The sequence below is a fragment of the Sinocyclocheilus rhinocerous genome, unplaced genomic scaffold (genome assembly GCF_001515625.1).
Source record: "Sinocyclocheilus rhinocerous isolate Xijiao unplaced genomic scaffold, SAMN03320098_v1.1 scaffold611, whole genome shotgun sequence".
NCBI lineage: Eukaryota > Metazoa > Chordata > Actinopteri > Cypriniformes > Cyprinidae > Sinocyclocheilus > Sinocyclocheilus rhinocerous.
Window position 1 is genome coordinate 392,475 of NW_015623515.1, and position 16,219 is coordinate 408,693.

At 35.6% G+C, this 16,219-nt stretch overlaps 1 protein-coding gene across 1 annotated transcript in view; it reads right to left on the bottom strand.

Annotated features, from left to right (window-relative positions):
- The window catches only part of acox3 (acyl-CoA oxidase 3, pristanoyl), a 25,710-nt gene extending 12,790 nt beyond the window's left edge, over window positions 1-12,920 (bottom strand). Inside the window, exons 1-13 of the mRNA XM_016512476.1 lie at window positions 12,850-12,920; window positions 11,555-11,748; window positions 9,778-10,011; window positions 9,450-9,524; window positions 7,360-7,449; window positions 6,613-6,756; window positions 6,435-6,523; window positions 6,097-6,193; window positions 4,596-4,778; window positions 3,909-4,031; window positions 3,607-3,727; window positions 3,365-3,487; window positions 2,084-2,197 (exon numbers count right to left, since the gene is read on the bottom strand). Coding sequence (XP_016367962.1) covers window positions 2,084-2,197; window positions 3,365-3,487; window positions 3,607-3,727; window positions 3,909-4,031; window positions 4,596-4,778; window positions 6,097-6,193; window positions 6,435-6,523; window positions 6,613-6,756; window positions 7,360-7,449; window positions 9,450-9,524; window positions 9,778-10,011; window positions 11,555-11,722 — 1,561 coding nt within the window. The 5' untranslated portion in view covers window positions 11,723-11,748; window positions 12,850-12,920. The remainder of the gene's footprint in view (window positions 1-2,083; window positions 2,198-3,364; window positions 3,488-3,606; window positions 3,728-3,908; window positions 4,032-4,595; window positions 4,779-6,096; window positions 6,194-6,434; window positions 6,524-6,612; window positions 6,757-7,359; window positions 7,450-9,449; window positions 9,525-9,777; window positions 10,012-11,554; window positions 11,749-12,849) is intronic.
- Between the last annotated feature and the right edge of the window lie 3,299 nt (window positions 12,921-16,219).

Genomic DNA, 16,219 nt, shown 5'->3' on the forward strand with positions numbered 1-16,219 from the left:
TAGTTACTTGAAAAAAGTAATCTGATTACGTAACTCACGTTACTTGTAATGCGTTACCCCCAACACTGTATATATATATATATATATATATACACTATAAAGGCTACAACTCAAGGCTACAATTAAAAGTCTTACAGGTTCGGAAGGACATGAGGGTGAGCAAATGATGACAGAATGTTTGGTTGAACTATTCCTTTAGTGTGTCATGATTTAGTTGGCTTGAAAAGGATTGATTCAAGTCATGGACTATTATAGGTAAAGAATGAGAGCATTCAAAGTTTTGATGCAAAACAGCTGGGATGAAAAACAATATTAAAACCGGTCTAGCGTTTGAAAACTCCCTGGGCACTTGTCACATGATGCGATAGGTGACAAAAGTCAGTTAAAAGCCAAGTAGTCCACTCCCTATCCTCGGCCAATTAAAACGAGGATCCTCTGACCCCTGTAACCAGGCAACAATGAGTTGAGTCACCAGCTGAGGATGATGTCAATAAAGTGAGCAGATGTTTAGCAGATGTGCAGCTCGGTTCAGGATGTAAAACTCTCCCACTGGAGCAGTCTGCAGCATCAAGGAGCACTTTTAACAGTAAACTACACAAAAACACAGCGTGACGCAGATTCTCACATTCTCTCTGTGTGCGGTGGAGGTGCGACAGTTTATGTGTTAGATAATGTGCTCAGGAAAAATAACACTGTACACACAAACATCGTGGATTACACAAAACCAAAACCATGAAAGTGGGATATGAAAATGACACAAGGCTCATTTTGTTTATTTGGTTTCCTCTGAGCGTAAATGAATAATGACTCTATTAAACAAAACTAAAATTTCACTATAGCTAAATAACAGAACTGAACTAGAATGAAGACTAGAATGAACTAGAACTGAAGAACTTTTTTTGAGGGAAAATACCAGTGCTACAAAAGAAAATGATTGAAGTTTGGGTTTGTGCAAATTAAATTCTGTATTACAGCTTAAAAAAGTGATAGAATCAACACATAAATGCAACACTATACTTACAGTTTTTATATGGTTAAATGGATAAGAGAAAAGACCAATACTAATTTGCTATGCAATTAATTGTCAGAAATATTAACTGATGCAAATACTTGAATGGTGTCATAACAATCTCATTTTAATGCTAATCTCGCTTTGAACTCTAATCTAAATTTCTTTAAAATAGATCTGGGAAAAAAATGTATGTGTTAATTTCTTCAATTTATTAATAACTGCTGTTTAACATGTTAAAAATAATTAACGCAATTAATGCAGCATTTTTTTTTAGTTTCTGAAGTAGCTTTGTTACTGCCTTTGGCTAGCATTAATGTAAGTTCACTTACTGTACATCAAAAGTTGTTACAATATTTTTCATTTTTGTAACTGTTAATAAATGCTAAACAAAAACACCTGATAAATTGCAGTTTAGGTTGTTATGTTAAATACCTAAATACCTTTTTCCCCCCCAGAAACCGAAGACTAAATATAATATCAGTATTGGTATCAGTGATACAGCCATTAAAATATGCCATGAAACAAATATTAAAAATCTCAAATATTTAATATATCTTTATGTGATTCCACATTAATCTGGAGAATGTGAAAATATATTTAAACATATTTTGGTAACACTTTACTTAAAGCCTTTATGTATAATGCATTATAAAAGAAGTTTTAATGCATTAATTATTATGCCTTGTAATGCACCTTATAATGCATTGTACAATCTCAAGATATAATGTATTACAACACACATTATGAATAATTATAATATTATACCCTTTAATAACCCTTATAATGTATTATACATAAAGGTTTTAAGTAAATTGTTACCCATATTTTTTTAATTAATCAACAGTCATACTTAAAAATCATATAATATTTCACCCCAAGGCTGAAATTATCCACAAAACAAAGTTTGAATGGAGTCTGGAGTCTAAAAGAAGAAAAAGAAGAGCACCAGGAGAATAGAGGTAACTGAGGTGAAGTGAATGCTAGATGAGTAATGTGGCTGGTGTGTGCGGTTGTGAAGAATGTGCATATATGTGTCCCTGTTATGGAGAATGTAATGTTAATGTTGCATACCGCCTGAGTTCATGCACTCTTCCACTGAGCCAACTGTGAACTTGCTCTGCAGAATGCTCTTCATGTCCTCTAAAAAGTTCACAGTCTCAAGAGGGGATTCAATCCTTCCTTTACCTTGATTGAGGGAGAAAAACATCATATCAGACACATAAAGCATTCTTCATATTCTGCATACCACTAAAACCAATATGCAAAGAATGCTCTGGATGTCATGGTTAACAAACCACTGTCATCATTACTTCTTCCTATTTAATAATTCTTGACAAAACTAAAATGGAGAATACATGTTAAAACCCTCCTCTTGTGTTCAAAGACATGGTACTGTTGTGTTTGTGTATCAAATCAACCCACATTGAATTTTGCCAAAAATTGACAATGTGAAAAACACTAAAGATTCATGTAAAAGCAGAAAACCTCTATTGTAGCTTGTCAGATCCTATAAATATAATGTGAGAGTATAAATATAAATGAAGAGAAATGTAATAATTCCCATCTATTTTTATTAGACCCACATATTTTTATGTTCAAAATTAGCTGCACAGACACAAAACAAAAAAGTATGTTTTTTTTTGTCATGACTTTTGCAGTGACTATTTGCACACTGAGGTGCAAATAACTACAAGTCTGTACAAATAGTATCAAACATTATTTGTACTTAGTGTGAGTAGTATTTATTGTTATTTGTACTTCCCTTCCTGTCTTTTTGTTATGTCTGGTTCTCAAAACCTTGTGAGGGTAAAATTAGTTTCTCACACTTCTTTTAAGTGCTGCAACAGTCTAGTAACTGAGATCCAAACTAACAACCAAAAAACAACCTTTGGCAGATTGACTGTGACTGTCAAACTTGACTACATAAAAAAAGAAACAGAGAATTTTCCTTGAATCTTTAAGACGACGAGTCCTCAGTTTTGGGAAAAATGAGTCTTAATTTTCAAAAGATCTAATGTATTTTATATTTTAGTGTCTGAGTGAGCTACAATAAAGGTTTTCTGTTTTTTATTTTCTTTGCTGTTTTTAAAATTGTTGAAATTGCATGGAAACCAATGGGGGTCACAAAAGCCATAACAAAATGTGTACAGCCTTTCTAAAACACATCTGTGTGTCGAAACTTTCCATGCACATTCATGACCCTAAATGAAAAATATGTAGACAAAAAAAACAGTTTAACCTCTACAGGTGCATCTCAATAAATTAGAATGTCGTGGAAAAGTTAATTTATTTCAGTAATTCAAGCAGAATGAAAATTGAGTGTGGGTCAAATTGACTCTAGTGTGTAGAGACCTTGCTGTTTGTGTTGAAGCCAGCTGAGCAGATAGTTGCTGGTCTGCTGCAGAAGGACGTTGTTATCACCCTCATATGTGCAGTTTGGGTCGTTGTCATCACGCAGATCTCCCAGCCGGTTCACTTAACACGAAAAGATTAACAGATAAACAGAAGCTGACTAGAAGTTCTTTTGATATTAGACTTGGTGTTGATTGCGTCTATTAAACATTTAGTTTATGAGTATTTTAAAAATTCCTCACTGGCGAGGTAACCATGTCCTCCACAAGCCTCTCGGCATTCCTGAATGCCTCGCTGGGCTGTCCATGACCCCAGAGGTTTACTAGCGCACGACATGGCATGGATCTCTCTGCCCAGTTCAGCCTGAGAAGTGACACACACAATCTATATGTAATCAACAAAGACTAGAAGATCCTGAGACTTTCAGAATTTAGTGATCAAGACGCTTTTGTGAAAAAATGTTTCATCTCGGATAATTATCTCAGATTTTATGGATGCTTGTATATTCAGCATATCTAAACCCTATCTTTAGTATGATGTTTACCTGTCTGTCGCTTTTGTCCTTCATTAACAGTCCAATTTGAAATTCCACAAAGTTCATGCAGAGGGGTCTGGTGAAGTGCTCCAGTGCGTACACCGCTGCCAGGAACGGAATAAGACGCCATTGCTGCAACAGAGGATAGTGCGTATGAACAAGGAGGGTCAAAAACCGAGCAGCTCAAAAAATGTGCACATACACTTATGTTTGATCTACAAAATTAGTATAGAGTATAAGTAACCTTCAGTGATATCCTGAAAACGAACACTGAGAACTGGAAGAAAATACTCTCCAAAAAATGTACTGGTGGATGTAAAGGCCTATTAAAATGTTCCATGCAATGTTAAATGTTACACTTTTGGCCATGTAGCATATACATTTTTTTAATTATTATTTTGGTTGCACCTTATGTACAGTATATGCACTTGCAGTGTATTTACACAAGAAAGTACTGAACAAAACAAAAAGTACAGATTTTTAATTATTCTATTATTTTAAATGTAATTATTTTTCAATTACATTTTCAATTATTTTTTATTTAAATTAAAAGTTCCAATTTTTCTTTTTTGAAGTTTTTCATTTTTTTAAGTAAATTAAGGAAGAAAAGGAAGATTTATCTAGAGTCTTCCTGATGTAGCGAAAGTTTTCTTCGGTCATGAAATGTTTCCACTGGAGAGTGTCAGTATTCTGTACCTGTAGCTGATATTCCAGCACTGGAATCTCCTCGTCCTCTTTGGGTCCGAACTGTCTGCGTGTGGCGGAGAATCGCACAGCCACAGTCACCGCAAGCTTCAGATTGACCAGTGCCATCCTTGTAATGCCCACCCTGCCTCCTGACAGAGCCCCTAAAGATGCCCCAAACCGCTTATTGGGGTCCTATAAAGGTTTATGGTTAGAAAAAGACAGGATGGAAAGAAGCATGATAAAGTAATTGAAAACACATGGCAGAGATGGCTAGACCAAACCACAAGAAAAGAGACAAAGAATGTGAGGAAAAAGGAGGGCAAATTATATCTCATTGATTCATCTTCAACTTCTCGCTTCTGTTTGTTTTCAGAAAAACCCCTTTATGTCTTTCTGTCAGTAATATTGGCTGATGTCCTGGCTTTCCCTGTGATTGAAAACTCCCTGTTTGTTTGAAATGAAAGCATAGGGATTCCTTCTCGTACATGTTGCATAGCACAGCACAGCTGCTGCACCACTGCTTTCTCTTACTGCAGAGGGAGTAAAGCGTTGCAAGATGTCCACACAGATACACACCAAAATAGCTCTATTTTTAAAGTCCCCCTGTAGTGAAAATCAAGTTTTTTACGTTGTTTATTTGTCTATGTGGTGTTTTTAATATGCTTTTAGACAAACCATGTTCATAATAACAAAGAAAATACTGTTGCTTTGCACATATCCTATATATTTTTTTAAAATTTAAAGGTGTTACAATTAGGTTCTAAATATTAACATAACTAATGCATTAGGTATCATGAACTAACAACGAACAATCCTTTTTTAAATTAATTTAGGTTCATGTAAATTTATAAATATACTACTGTTCATTGTTAATTCATTTTAGTGCATTAATGTTGAAAATGTATTAATAAATGTGACCCTGGACCACAAAACCAGTCATAATGGTAAATTTTTTTAAATTTAGATTTATACATCATCTGAAAGCTGAATAAATAAGCTTTCCATTGATGATTGTTAGGATAGGAAAATATTTGGCCGAGATACAACTATTTGAAAATCTGGAATCTGAGTGTGCAAAAAAATCAAAATATTGAGAAAATCACCTTTAAAGTTGTCCAAATGAAGTTCTTAGCAATGCATGTTACTAATCAAAAATTAAGGTTTGATATATTTACAGTAGGAAATTTACTAAATATCTTCATGGAACATGATCTTTACTTAATATCCTAATTATTTTTGGCATAAAAGAAAAATCGGTAATTTTGACCCATACCATGTATTTTTGGCTATTGCTACAAATATACCCATGCTACTTATGACTGGTTTTGTGGTCCAGGGTCACAAATATAGAAAATGAACATTAACAAAGATTAATAAATGCTGTTCTATTGCTATTACTAATGTGTATGTATATAACCTTTTTTGTAAACAGATTATTTTCACAGTGTAAATGCAATAAAAACAGGCAGTATATGTAATGTTTATTAGGCAGTGAAATAATATTGCTTACTTTAAAAGGTGAAACGTAGCGTCCGTCAGGCGTAACATCTCCTGTTTTGTTTAGCAAGTTTTCCCGAGGTATCCTCACACTGTGGAATACGACAAAACTGACAAAAAAAAAATCATGAATTTATTTTAGACATTACAAAAAATGTTTTTGTTAAGTGATTACAATGAAAAGTATGAAGACTAGCATTTTCATTTATATGAACAGAAAGATATATTACGGAGATGAAGTGAGACAGATATCAGATGGATATATTCTTATGGTTTTCTTTTATCGCCATCTAATGACCAAATACTGTAATCACAACAGCTCGGCAGTCCACAGTCTAGCAGTAAACTCACCCGTTATCCAGTCCGTTCTGACCCAGTTTCTTTCCCATATCCCCGACCATCACTCCTGGCATTGCCAGCAAGGTCTTTGGATCTCTGACCTAGAAATTTAATTACATTAAAACTGAATTATTCACAGCTGCTCTAACAAGACAAGCAAATGAACTGAAAAACGTATTTTCACACATACTTGGACTATAAAAGAGTGAAGGCCGTGGCATTGCCCATCAGGGGTGTAGAGCTGTGCAAATACGACTGAATGAGTGGCCGTCTTTCCCAAGTTCCCCACCCAGAACTTGGCTGCTTCAAAGTCTGGAGAGTTAATCACAAACTCCTGCGGATTTCAAAACAACATAAATTAGCTAGGACCATCTAAAATAATTAAACAGAAGGAAGGAATAGTAAAAACCATAATAAGAAAGCTTTTATAATGACAGATGGCTATGTGTGGTACAAGGAGGATTTACCTATAAGCGAGTCATTGACAGACTGTGATTTGAATTATTCAGATAACATATATGAAATATTTAGTACACTCTAAAAAATGCTGGGTTAAATACAACCCAGTGCTGGGTTAAATAGGGACAAACCCAGCAATTGGGCTGTTTTGACCCAGCGGTTGGGTTAAATGTTTAACCCAACCTTCTGGGTAGTAACCCAACACTGGGTTGTATTTAACCCAGCATTTTTTAGAGTGTATGGTTGCTAATACTTCAGCTATCATGAATCAACAATGAACAATAGTATTTATTACTCTGTGAATGTTAACTTATTTTGTTTTAACTTTATTTTTATGTTTATTTATTAACCTAGATTAATGAATCAACAGTTCATGTCTCTTTATGATTTGAAAGGCCATGTTTGTATAATCTCGTGATATGATTGCAATGTGTTCAGACTTGCGTTAGTAGAGGACATGTAGAGTATACTAGAGTACCTGAGTGCTGGGGTCATATCTGGCTGTTGTCCTCATAGCTCTCGTGTTGCTGCCATGGCTCAGCTCTGTCAGTGCAAAGCATCCAAATGTCTAAACAGACAGACACAATATTAATAAGCTGCCAGTGGCTCATGTGGTTGCCATGACTAATGTCAAAAGCAACTTGCTGGTTTGTATATACACACACACACACACACGCAAACACACACACGCAAATTTGCAGCACCCTGGAACTTCCCGTTTATGGCTTGATTTAACCCTAGTAAAAAAGTTATATATTTAAAATACATTTATTTCATACTAAGTATAGTTAAAATCTATTACCATATTTACTGATGTATCACTCGAGACTTGTGCACAATGATAATATCACTATTAAGGAGGATTGTACGATCTTTGAATAATATCTGTCTTTACCTAAAGTATACTTGCAGTAGTTCCACTTTAGCACAATCAAATATACTTCAGTATATCTATAGTTGGACTTCAGCACTACTAAAGTGCATTAAGTACAAAATTTGTTGTTCCAATTTAGCAGACTTTAAGTATATCAGTTAGGTATACTAAAAAACAATTGCAAGGTATTTTATTATTTACATACAGTGGGTAAAATAAGTATTGAACGCGTCATCATTTTTCTCAGAAAATATATTGATAAAGGTGCTGTTGACATGAAATTTTCACCAGATGTCGGTAACAACCACAGTAATCCATACATACAAAGAAAACATTCAGAAATTAGGTTATGCATAATAAAATTTAATGACACAGAGAAAAAGTATTGAACACATGAAGAAAGGGATAAGGGAAAGCTAAGACACCAGCTGAAATCTATCAAAAATTAGAAAGCAATCCTGCCCCTAGTCAGTGGAAACTCATATTAGCTGGTTCAGTCCCAACACCTACAGTACCAGGATGATGAAGATGAAACAAGGGTGGACAATTCAGCAAGACAACAATCCCAAACACAGCCAAGGAAACTCGCGATTGGTTTCAGAGAAAGAAAATAAAGCTGCTAGAATAGCCCAGCCAATCACCTGACTTGAATCCAATAGAAAATAAGAACTAAACATCAGAATTCATAAAAGAAGCCCACGGAACCTTCAAGATTTGAAGACTCTGTGGAAGAATGGGCCAAAATCACACCTGAGCAATACATGTGACTAGTTTCTCCTACAGGAGGCGTCTTGAAGCTGTCATTACCAACAAAGGATTTTGTACGAAGTATTAAATACATTTCAGTAGTTCAATACTTTTTCCCTGGGTCATTCCATTTTATTACACATACCTTAATTTCTGAACTTATTTGTTTTGTTTTCTTTGTATGTATGGATTACTTGGGATGTTATCAACATCTGGTGAACATTTCATGTCAACAGCATCTTTAGAAATACATTTACTGAGAAAAATGGTGACGCGTTCAATACTTATTTTACCCGCTGTAAATATGTAAATGTATTTGTAGTATACTTAACATGAAATAAATGTATTTCAAATACATTTTAGTATTGATTTTTCACTAGGGAATGTATCATACCATTATACTTTGAGCAGCAAAACATGATAATCTACAAAAGCAAATAATAATCTTACGACAATCTTTAATTTCAAATAATTAACCGCATTTTATGCGGTAACAATTTTTCAATAAACTTCTTTATTTAACATTAGTCAATGCAACGCTAATGAGCAATACATTTGCTACAGTATTTATGAATCTTTGTTAATGTTAGTTAATAAAAATACATCTCTTCATTGATAGTTCATGTTAGCTCGTTCATTAAATAATCTTAACAGATACAAGTTTTGATTTTGAAAATGCATTATTACATGGTGAAATTAACATATGATTAATTATTGCTTTAGAAGAATTTTTCATTGTTACTTCATGTTAAATAATGTAATAATGAATAGTGGGTAGTAGCGTAAACTAGTGGCCATCTAAAAAAAAATGCTAAGCAACCATATTTGCAATGAATGCATTTAGTGCATGTTTACTCAGTACACTGAACTTGACCAGCTTTTAGTTAAATTTTTATATCGGATATGGTTTTATATTTGATGCATGCCATAAAACAGAGATCATTTACCATCATTTGCTCAATGTCCTGCACAAACATCAAGTGTCTCTGAGATCCTGTGTTTGCCACTGTGGCTCCAAACATCTAACAAAAATATAAAAGGTTTTTAAATAAAAAATCATCACAAAAAATTATAAACACTACTGCATGGTAATTTTGTGAATTATCAACAAAAAGGCAAAATATTACTTCAATTACTTCTGTGTGAGCTTTATCCATTCCAGAATGGGTTCATTCTTAATTCATAATTTGTAAGGATTACAAGCTATTCTTGGAAGGTTAGTGTATTACACTCCCACATTTAGGGGTCTCTAGAGGGCATATGAAATGGGCTCACCCCTTTGTTAAGGAAGTATTTGGCTCCCAAAGACCAGTCATACATTCCCAGGCAGTCACTGAGAATTGTCATCTTCCAGGGGTTCTGCATGACGTCATCACGTGTTACAAAGTCATACTTAAATAACTGTTTACAGCGGCGGAAGGTGAGCTCTCGCTTCTGCTCCACTGGGATGTTCTCACCAGGCTGCCGTGCAAAGAGCGGGTCCCTCTCCAGTGTTCTGAACACGTGCTGCTGCTCAGAGAGAGAAACACAAGACAGCTGAGAAGTTATCTATATATCAATGACTGTGGACTAGTGATTGGAGAAACTGAACTTTTTGAAAATCTGAATCAAATGCATTGCGAAACAAATTATATAAATTCAATGCAAGCTAATGCCCAAGCATGTATAGGCTAATTATTTATCATTGTCATTTTATTATGCATGCATAAGTATTAAAAGTTCATTAAAATAATTAAAATTAAACTAAACTATAAAACCGTTATTTTCAGACATTTATAGACATTTATTCATGAGTTCACCAGATCAACAGTATTTGTATCAGAATTTATAAATGCTTTGAATCTAAAGTTTGAAATAGAATAGCATAACAAAGCCTTGCTTGCTTAGATCACATGACCTGGCAAGTTTGAAACAAGCTCTGAACTGCTGATTAGAAACAAAAGATTTGTAAATGTTTCGAAGCTTCATGAAGCAGCATTTTAAAAGCACCCATCCCTTCACTCAGACTGGTCAAATGAAGGAATCATTCATCTGAAATTCAGCTCAGTCTTAAAGGTGACATATCATGAAAATCTGACTTTTCCAGGTTTTAAGTGCTATAATCAGGTCCACGGTGCATCTACCAATCAAGGAAACGTGAAAAAGATTAACCCAGTAACTTTGTTTTGGTAAGCCTTTTTCTCTAAGTGTCTGAGAAAATGAGCACATCTGATTTCGCACCCTTGGTGATGTGGCAAAGGGATCTCATTATAATATTACCGCCCCTTAATCTGTAAATGTAATACACCCACAGCGCCAGCTCTAATGCCATGGTGAAAGTTTGAGCAAAACATGCTAACTGTTCTGTCTTTGGCTGCACAGACGAGCACAGAACACTGTTTAGAGTCCCAGCCTCAGAGGAGACAACACAGCAGTGATTTATTTATTTATTTACTGTATATTGCTGCTGCCACACAGATCTAAAATAAACAAGCGATTTATTTCCCAGCTGTTTACCTTCACAGACATAACTGACTTTTTGTAACTCATGTGTGTTTTTAACGTAAACTTGTTAAACGTGCTAATGTGAACTTAGTTTAGTACTCACATGCTGTGACAGCCGCTTTCTGTGCGTGTGCTTCGGATGTGTGCGCTCAGAAAACCGTGTATCAGATATTTAAACTCGTATGGTTTAAACCGCATGATTTCAGCGCGATAAACATGATAATCAGAACCAAAACAGATGTTTTTAGCAGGTCCGAGCTGTAATGGCGCAGCTCTATTCTGGAAAAGGGGGCGGGGAGCAGCAGCTCATTTGCATTTAAAGAGACAGGCCCGAAAAACAGCGTGTTTCTGCTTCCACTCAAAATGATATAATAAATTATCTGTGGAGAATTTTGAACTGAAACTTCACAGACACATTCTGGGGACACCAGAGACTTATATTATATATTGTAAAAAGGGGCATAATATGTCTCCTTTAAGAGTTTTCCTTATATGAACTAAATGGACTAAGCACACTATATCCATAGGGTTGTTAGGGCAGATGTACTTTATGTAATAAACATCTTACCTTGAATGCAATGATTTCATCGCCCTCCAGAAACTGCAACATTTCCTTCCAGCTGAAGGATGCTTTCTTCCTGTAGATAGCTAGTGGACCACTGGGAAAGTCTGGGATGCCCTCATCCATTTTCTCTCCCAAAACGTATTTAGCATCTTTGATGGCTGGCGCACTCATGGTCTGATACAAAGGCACTTTAAAACCTCCAGGAAGAAAAAACCAAACATGACCAAATCAATCATGCTCACAACATAGATTTCTGATTCTGAAGGAAAGAAAATTTATATTTTGATAAATTATAATTATAAATTGATAAATTGCAGTATGTTTAGTATGTCTGAATCAACCATTCCCCCTTGTAATGACATTCAGGTTAACAATCAATATATCAGCATATTCCTATGCTACCCTTTCTTTCAGGACAACTGCTGGAACTGTAAATTATTTCATTGCACATCATTTGCTATAGACTTTTGCAATACTTTCCATTTGATTAATGCATAATTCATTACACAAACATTATGTATCATTTGCAGAATTGAAATCTGTGAGGTTAATACCTGTGATCTAGTTATCAGGCCAACTCGATGCAAAGTTCAATGTCAGACAGTTACAAAACTCGCTGTCACAAAACAGCTCAAACACAATACCAACACATTTTGGGGGGGATTTAAATTGTTTATGTAGAACAAAAAAGTAATATGGCACATAACATTTCTTCCTGCATATACATATCACAATAGGCTAACGTTACATGTCACAATATCAAAATAAACACGAGCACCTCCAGCCATTTATTACTATTGTAGCAAGCTGGCTAACGTCATTTAACTACACATAAACAGTAAAGAAAATATTTTAAAAAGAGCATTGTTTTTAAAGGTGCAGAAGGATCTGCTTTCATATCATTAGTTTGAACAGTGCTGAAATAACATTTGTCTTACCCGATGCAAAGTTCAATGTCATACAGTTACAAAACTCGCTGTCACAAAACAGCTCAAACACAATACCAACACATTTTGGGGGGGGTTTAAATTGTTTATGTAGAACAAAAAAGTAATATGGCACATAACATTTCTTCCTGCATATACATATCACAATAGGCTAACGTTACATGTCACAATATCAAAATAAACACGAGCACCTCCAGCCATTTATTACTATTGTAGCAAGCTGGCTAACGTCATTTCACTACACATAAACAGTAAAGAAAATATTTTAAAAAGAGCATTGTTTTTAAAGGTGCAGAAGGATCTGCTTTCATATCATTAGTTTGAACAGTGCTGAAATAACATTTGTCTTACCTTATCCTGTGACCTCGAGAGACCACTGTACTCTGCACTGCCCCTTCGGAGGCGGAAGTGCTCACGTGACCAAATACAACCAATCAGAGAAGCGCTGCTGCTTAAAGGCGCACTGCACTGAGCAAACCTTTAGTCCTGTTGAAAAACACCCGTGCCTCTGAAAAGCCAGCGTCATAAAGGTGTACCTGAGGGGTGTGATAGCTTTGGGATTTTTAGTTTAAACTAACAGGTTATGTTCTCAGACTGTGGCAATATTGTAAGGCAAGGCGATTATTTTTAAGTATACAGCACATTAAATACACAGTGATAATTCAAAGTACTTTACTATAAAATATTTGTAAAAATCATAAAATAATCATAACACTTAAATACGAGACGAACTACTAAAGAATTAATTAAATAACAATAAAAATTAAGAAATTTTAATTGATTACAAATGTATTTGAAACATTTAGAAGAAAAGGGATAATAAATAAATAAATAAAAGACTACAATTATATTACTACTGTTAAAATATTCTGAAATGAAGTAGGCTATTTTTCCCGAGTCATTCTGCCACACACAAAGGGCTCTGTTTTGAGTTGTTAACATGATTTTGTACGCCAGGGGACGCTGCTATACAGCTCTACAGAAAGACACGAGGGGTACACTGTATGCAACCGTGCACTGCACTTCCTTTATTAACTTCTTTTGGGGTTTGGATTTTCAGCCTGTTAACGGGGATTTTGGCCATGATATGACTCGTGACAACACTAGAAAGGGAACTTTGGAAAGAAATGTAATAACCACATCATGCCACACAATAATTTTCCAAAGAATCTCTTTAGTCTGATTTATTTATTATTATATTATTATAATATATGATTTTAAATAAGCGGTTCTCTAAAACAAATAAATAAATAAATAAAAGAACTGCAGTCTCAGTAATATTGTGAGCCTCTCTGTCATTTATATTAAATGCCACCAAGAAAACAACACAAGAATCTCATAACTACATTAAAGACTACACTGAAAAATTAGTGGTGTATAGAAACAATTTTCACTCAGAAATTGCCAGGAAATTGAAGAGGTGGCAAGTAACACATTGAATTAATTGTGTATATTCAAAGTAGAAAGACTGAAATAGAATTTCTTGTACTCCAATAATGTTTTTTTTTTTATTTACATCAAAAATCTTTTTTTACAGTGTACAGTAAAGACTTAAATCAATGCTTCAATTCTTAATGAAAGTGAAAGTGACATGTGGCCAAGTATGGCAGACATTGATGCTGCAGCGCCCGGTGAGCAGTTGGGGGTTCGGTGCCTTGCTCAAGGGCACCTCAGTCGTGGTATTGAAGGTGGAAGAGAGCGCTGTACATTCACTCCCCCCACCTACAATCCCTGCCGGTATGAGACTCGAACCCGCAACCTTTGCGTTACGAGTCCGACTCTCTAACCATTAGGCCACGACTCCCCCTTAGTGTGGAAGACTATTTATTACATATTCCTATGTTTTAACATATCATAGGGGTTTCACACAGATTTGTGATTATGACCTCACTCTTTCTCACAGCCTCTCATCCCTTCTCTTCCTCTGGGCTCACTCGATCCCTCTCTTCCTCTCTGTTTGTTCCATGGGGAGTAATGACACAGTGGATAATTTTGTGACACACTTTGTGCCCCTGTCAGGCTTAAAACACTGAACTCAGAAACACTGAACGAAAAACAGATAGACATTAAGCATACATGGGTAAGCAATAACTCTGTGAAAGCTTTCTGTGTACTATATGGGCAAACTTGCCAACATAATAATACAACATGGTTGAAACAAACAAATAATGGCCTTATTTATACATTATGCAAAGAAAAACTCCCTCTCAAGTTTATGGATCTCAACTTTATACAGTTTATGGATGTATAACCTCTTTAACAACTTTTATGGGCTTGATTTTTCATTACATTTTTAAAAAAGATTTTTAAATTTCAAATGGCTTTATGTGTAGATTTTAATGACTCAAAGGTTAATAGAGAAATCAAGCTTTTGTTTATATAGGCCTACAAATAAATGTTTTTAGAGTTTGAAAAGTTTTATAAAAATTTTAATATAAAGTAATTAGCCTACTTAAAGTAAAAAATAAAAATAAAATAAAAAACTATAACCAGCCAATTGTATCACAGACAATTGTTAAGTGATGATTTTTTTTTTTTTAACCTCAGTGTTGTTTTTAAATATATATATTTTTTATTTAATACGTTTTGGAAGTAGATTATGAACCCAATCCAATATTTTATGGTTAGCTTAATAGACACCAAAGTCATTGGGAAGATTGTTTGGTGTCACACCCATAAAGCAAAGTAAGGGTGAACCTAATGCTATAACGTTAATGCAATATTTATGTCCTTCATTTCCTCTCTCTAAATGCACGTCGTTTAATGGATCTGGAAACAGGGAAATACTTTGTGATATATCCATTAGAAACTTCCGCTTACTGTTGAACCTTGTCAGCCCTGCTATCGGTCTGCAAACAATGCGAAAACTTCTACGGTTTCAGCAGTGAAGCTCCTACAGTTTGAATTACAAAATCTCCGAGCGTCCAAAAAACTTTTATCATTTCCCCCTTGAGATGAGAGCAGCGCTTTTGTGTTCATTTCCCGAGCTCGTATTGGGTGTGTCCGCCCTGTCAATCAAGACTTGCTCAATCCGCAAGCTCCGCCTCTTCTGCTCTCGGCTCGCTGCAGCACAAGGACTGTCAACTCACCGCGCAACTTTGCTCAATCACTGGATTTTACATCACTTTTGGAGTACAAAAACGTACTTTTCTGGGGTGTAACGTTATTGGATCGGCCTCGGATGAGATGGAGGTTTAGGAGGGCTGATTGTCGTTGTAAAGAGTAAGAGTTGGGTCATATTTAGTGTTTGATGGCTGCTGGGGATGGAGCGCAGCTGCCGGCGACCGTAGCGGCCAGCAGGAGCGTGGAGAAGGCGCTGGAAGAGGCTGCGTCCAGCGGAGCGCTCATCCTCTCCAACCGCAAACTCAAAGAGTTCCCCCGCACCGCCAAGAACTATGACCTGTCCGACATTACACACGCAGGTAAGACTTAAAGAAAGCGGTCACGGGATGAGAGAGTGGGGGAGGAAATGGATCAGTGCATTTAATGTCCTTTGTTTGAGTGTCTTCTTCACCTGCGCCCCTTCTGCAGGGGTGCACCAGCACCACCATCATCACGCCCGCCCCAGAAAAAGCGGATCTTTCACTTTAGAGATCTTTGTATGAAGCGGATCGTCTGATAAGTTCATTTTAGTCCTCGCTTTCGTTTCTGAAGAACTCCATCAATGCCCGTACATCAGCTTATTGTGTTTTTAAAGTCAGGTTGTTGAGTTTGAGGCTGG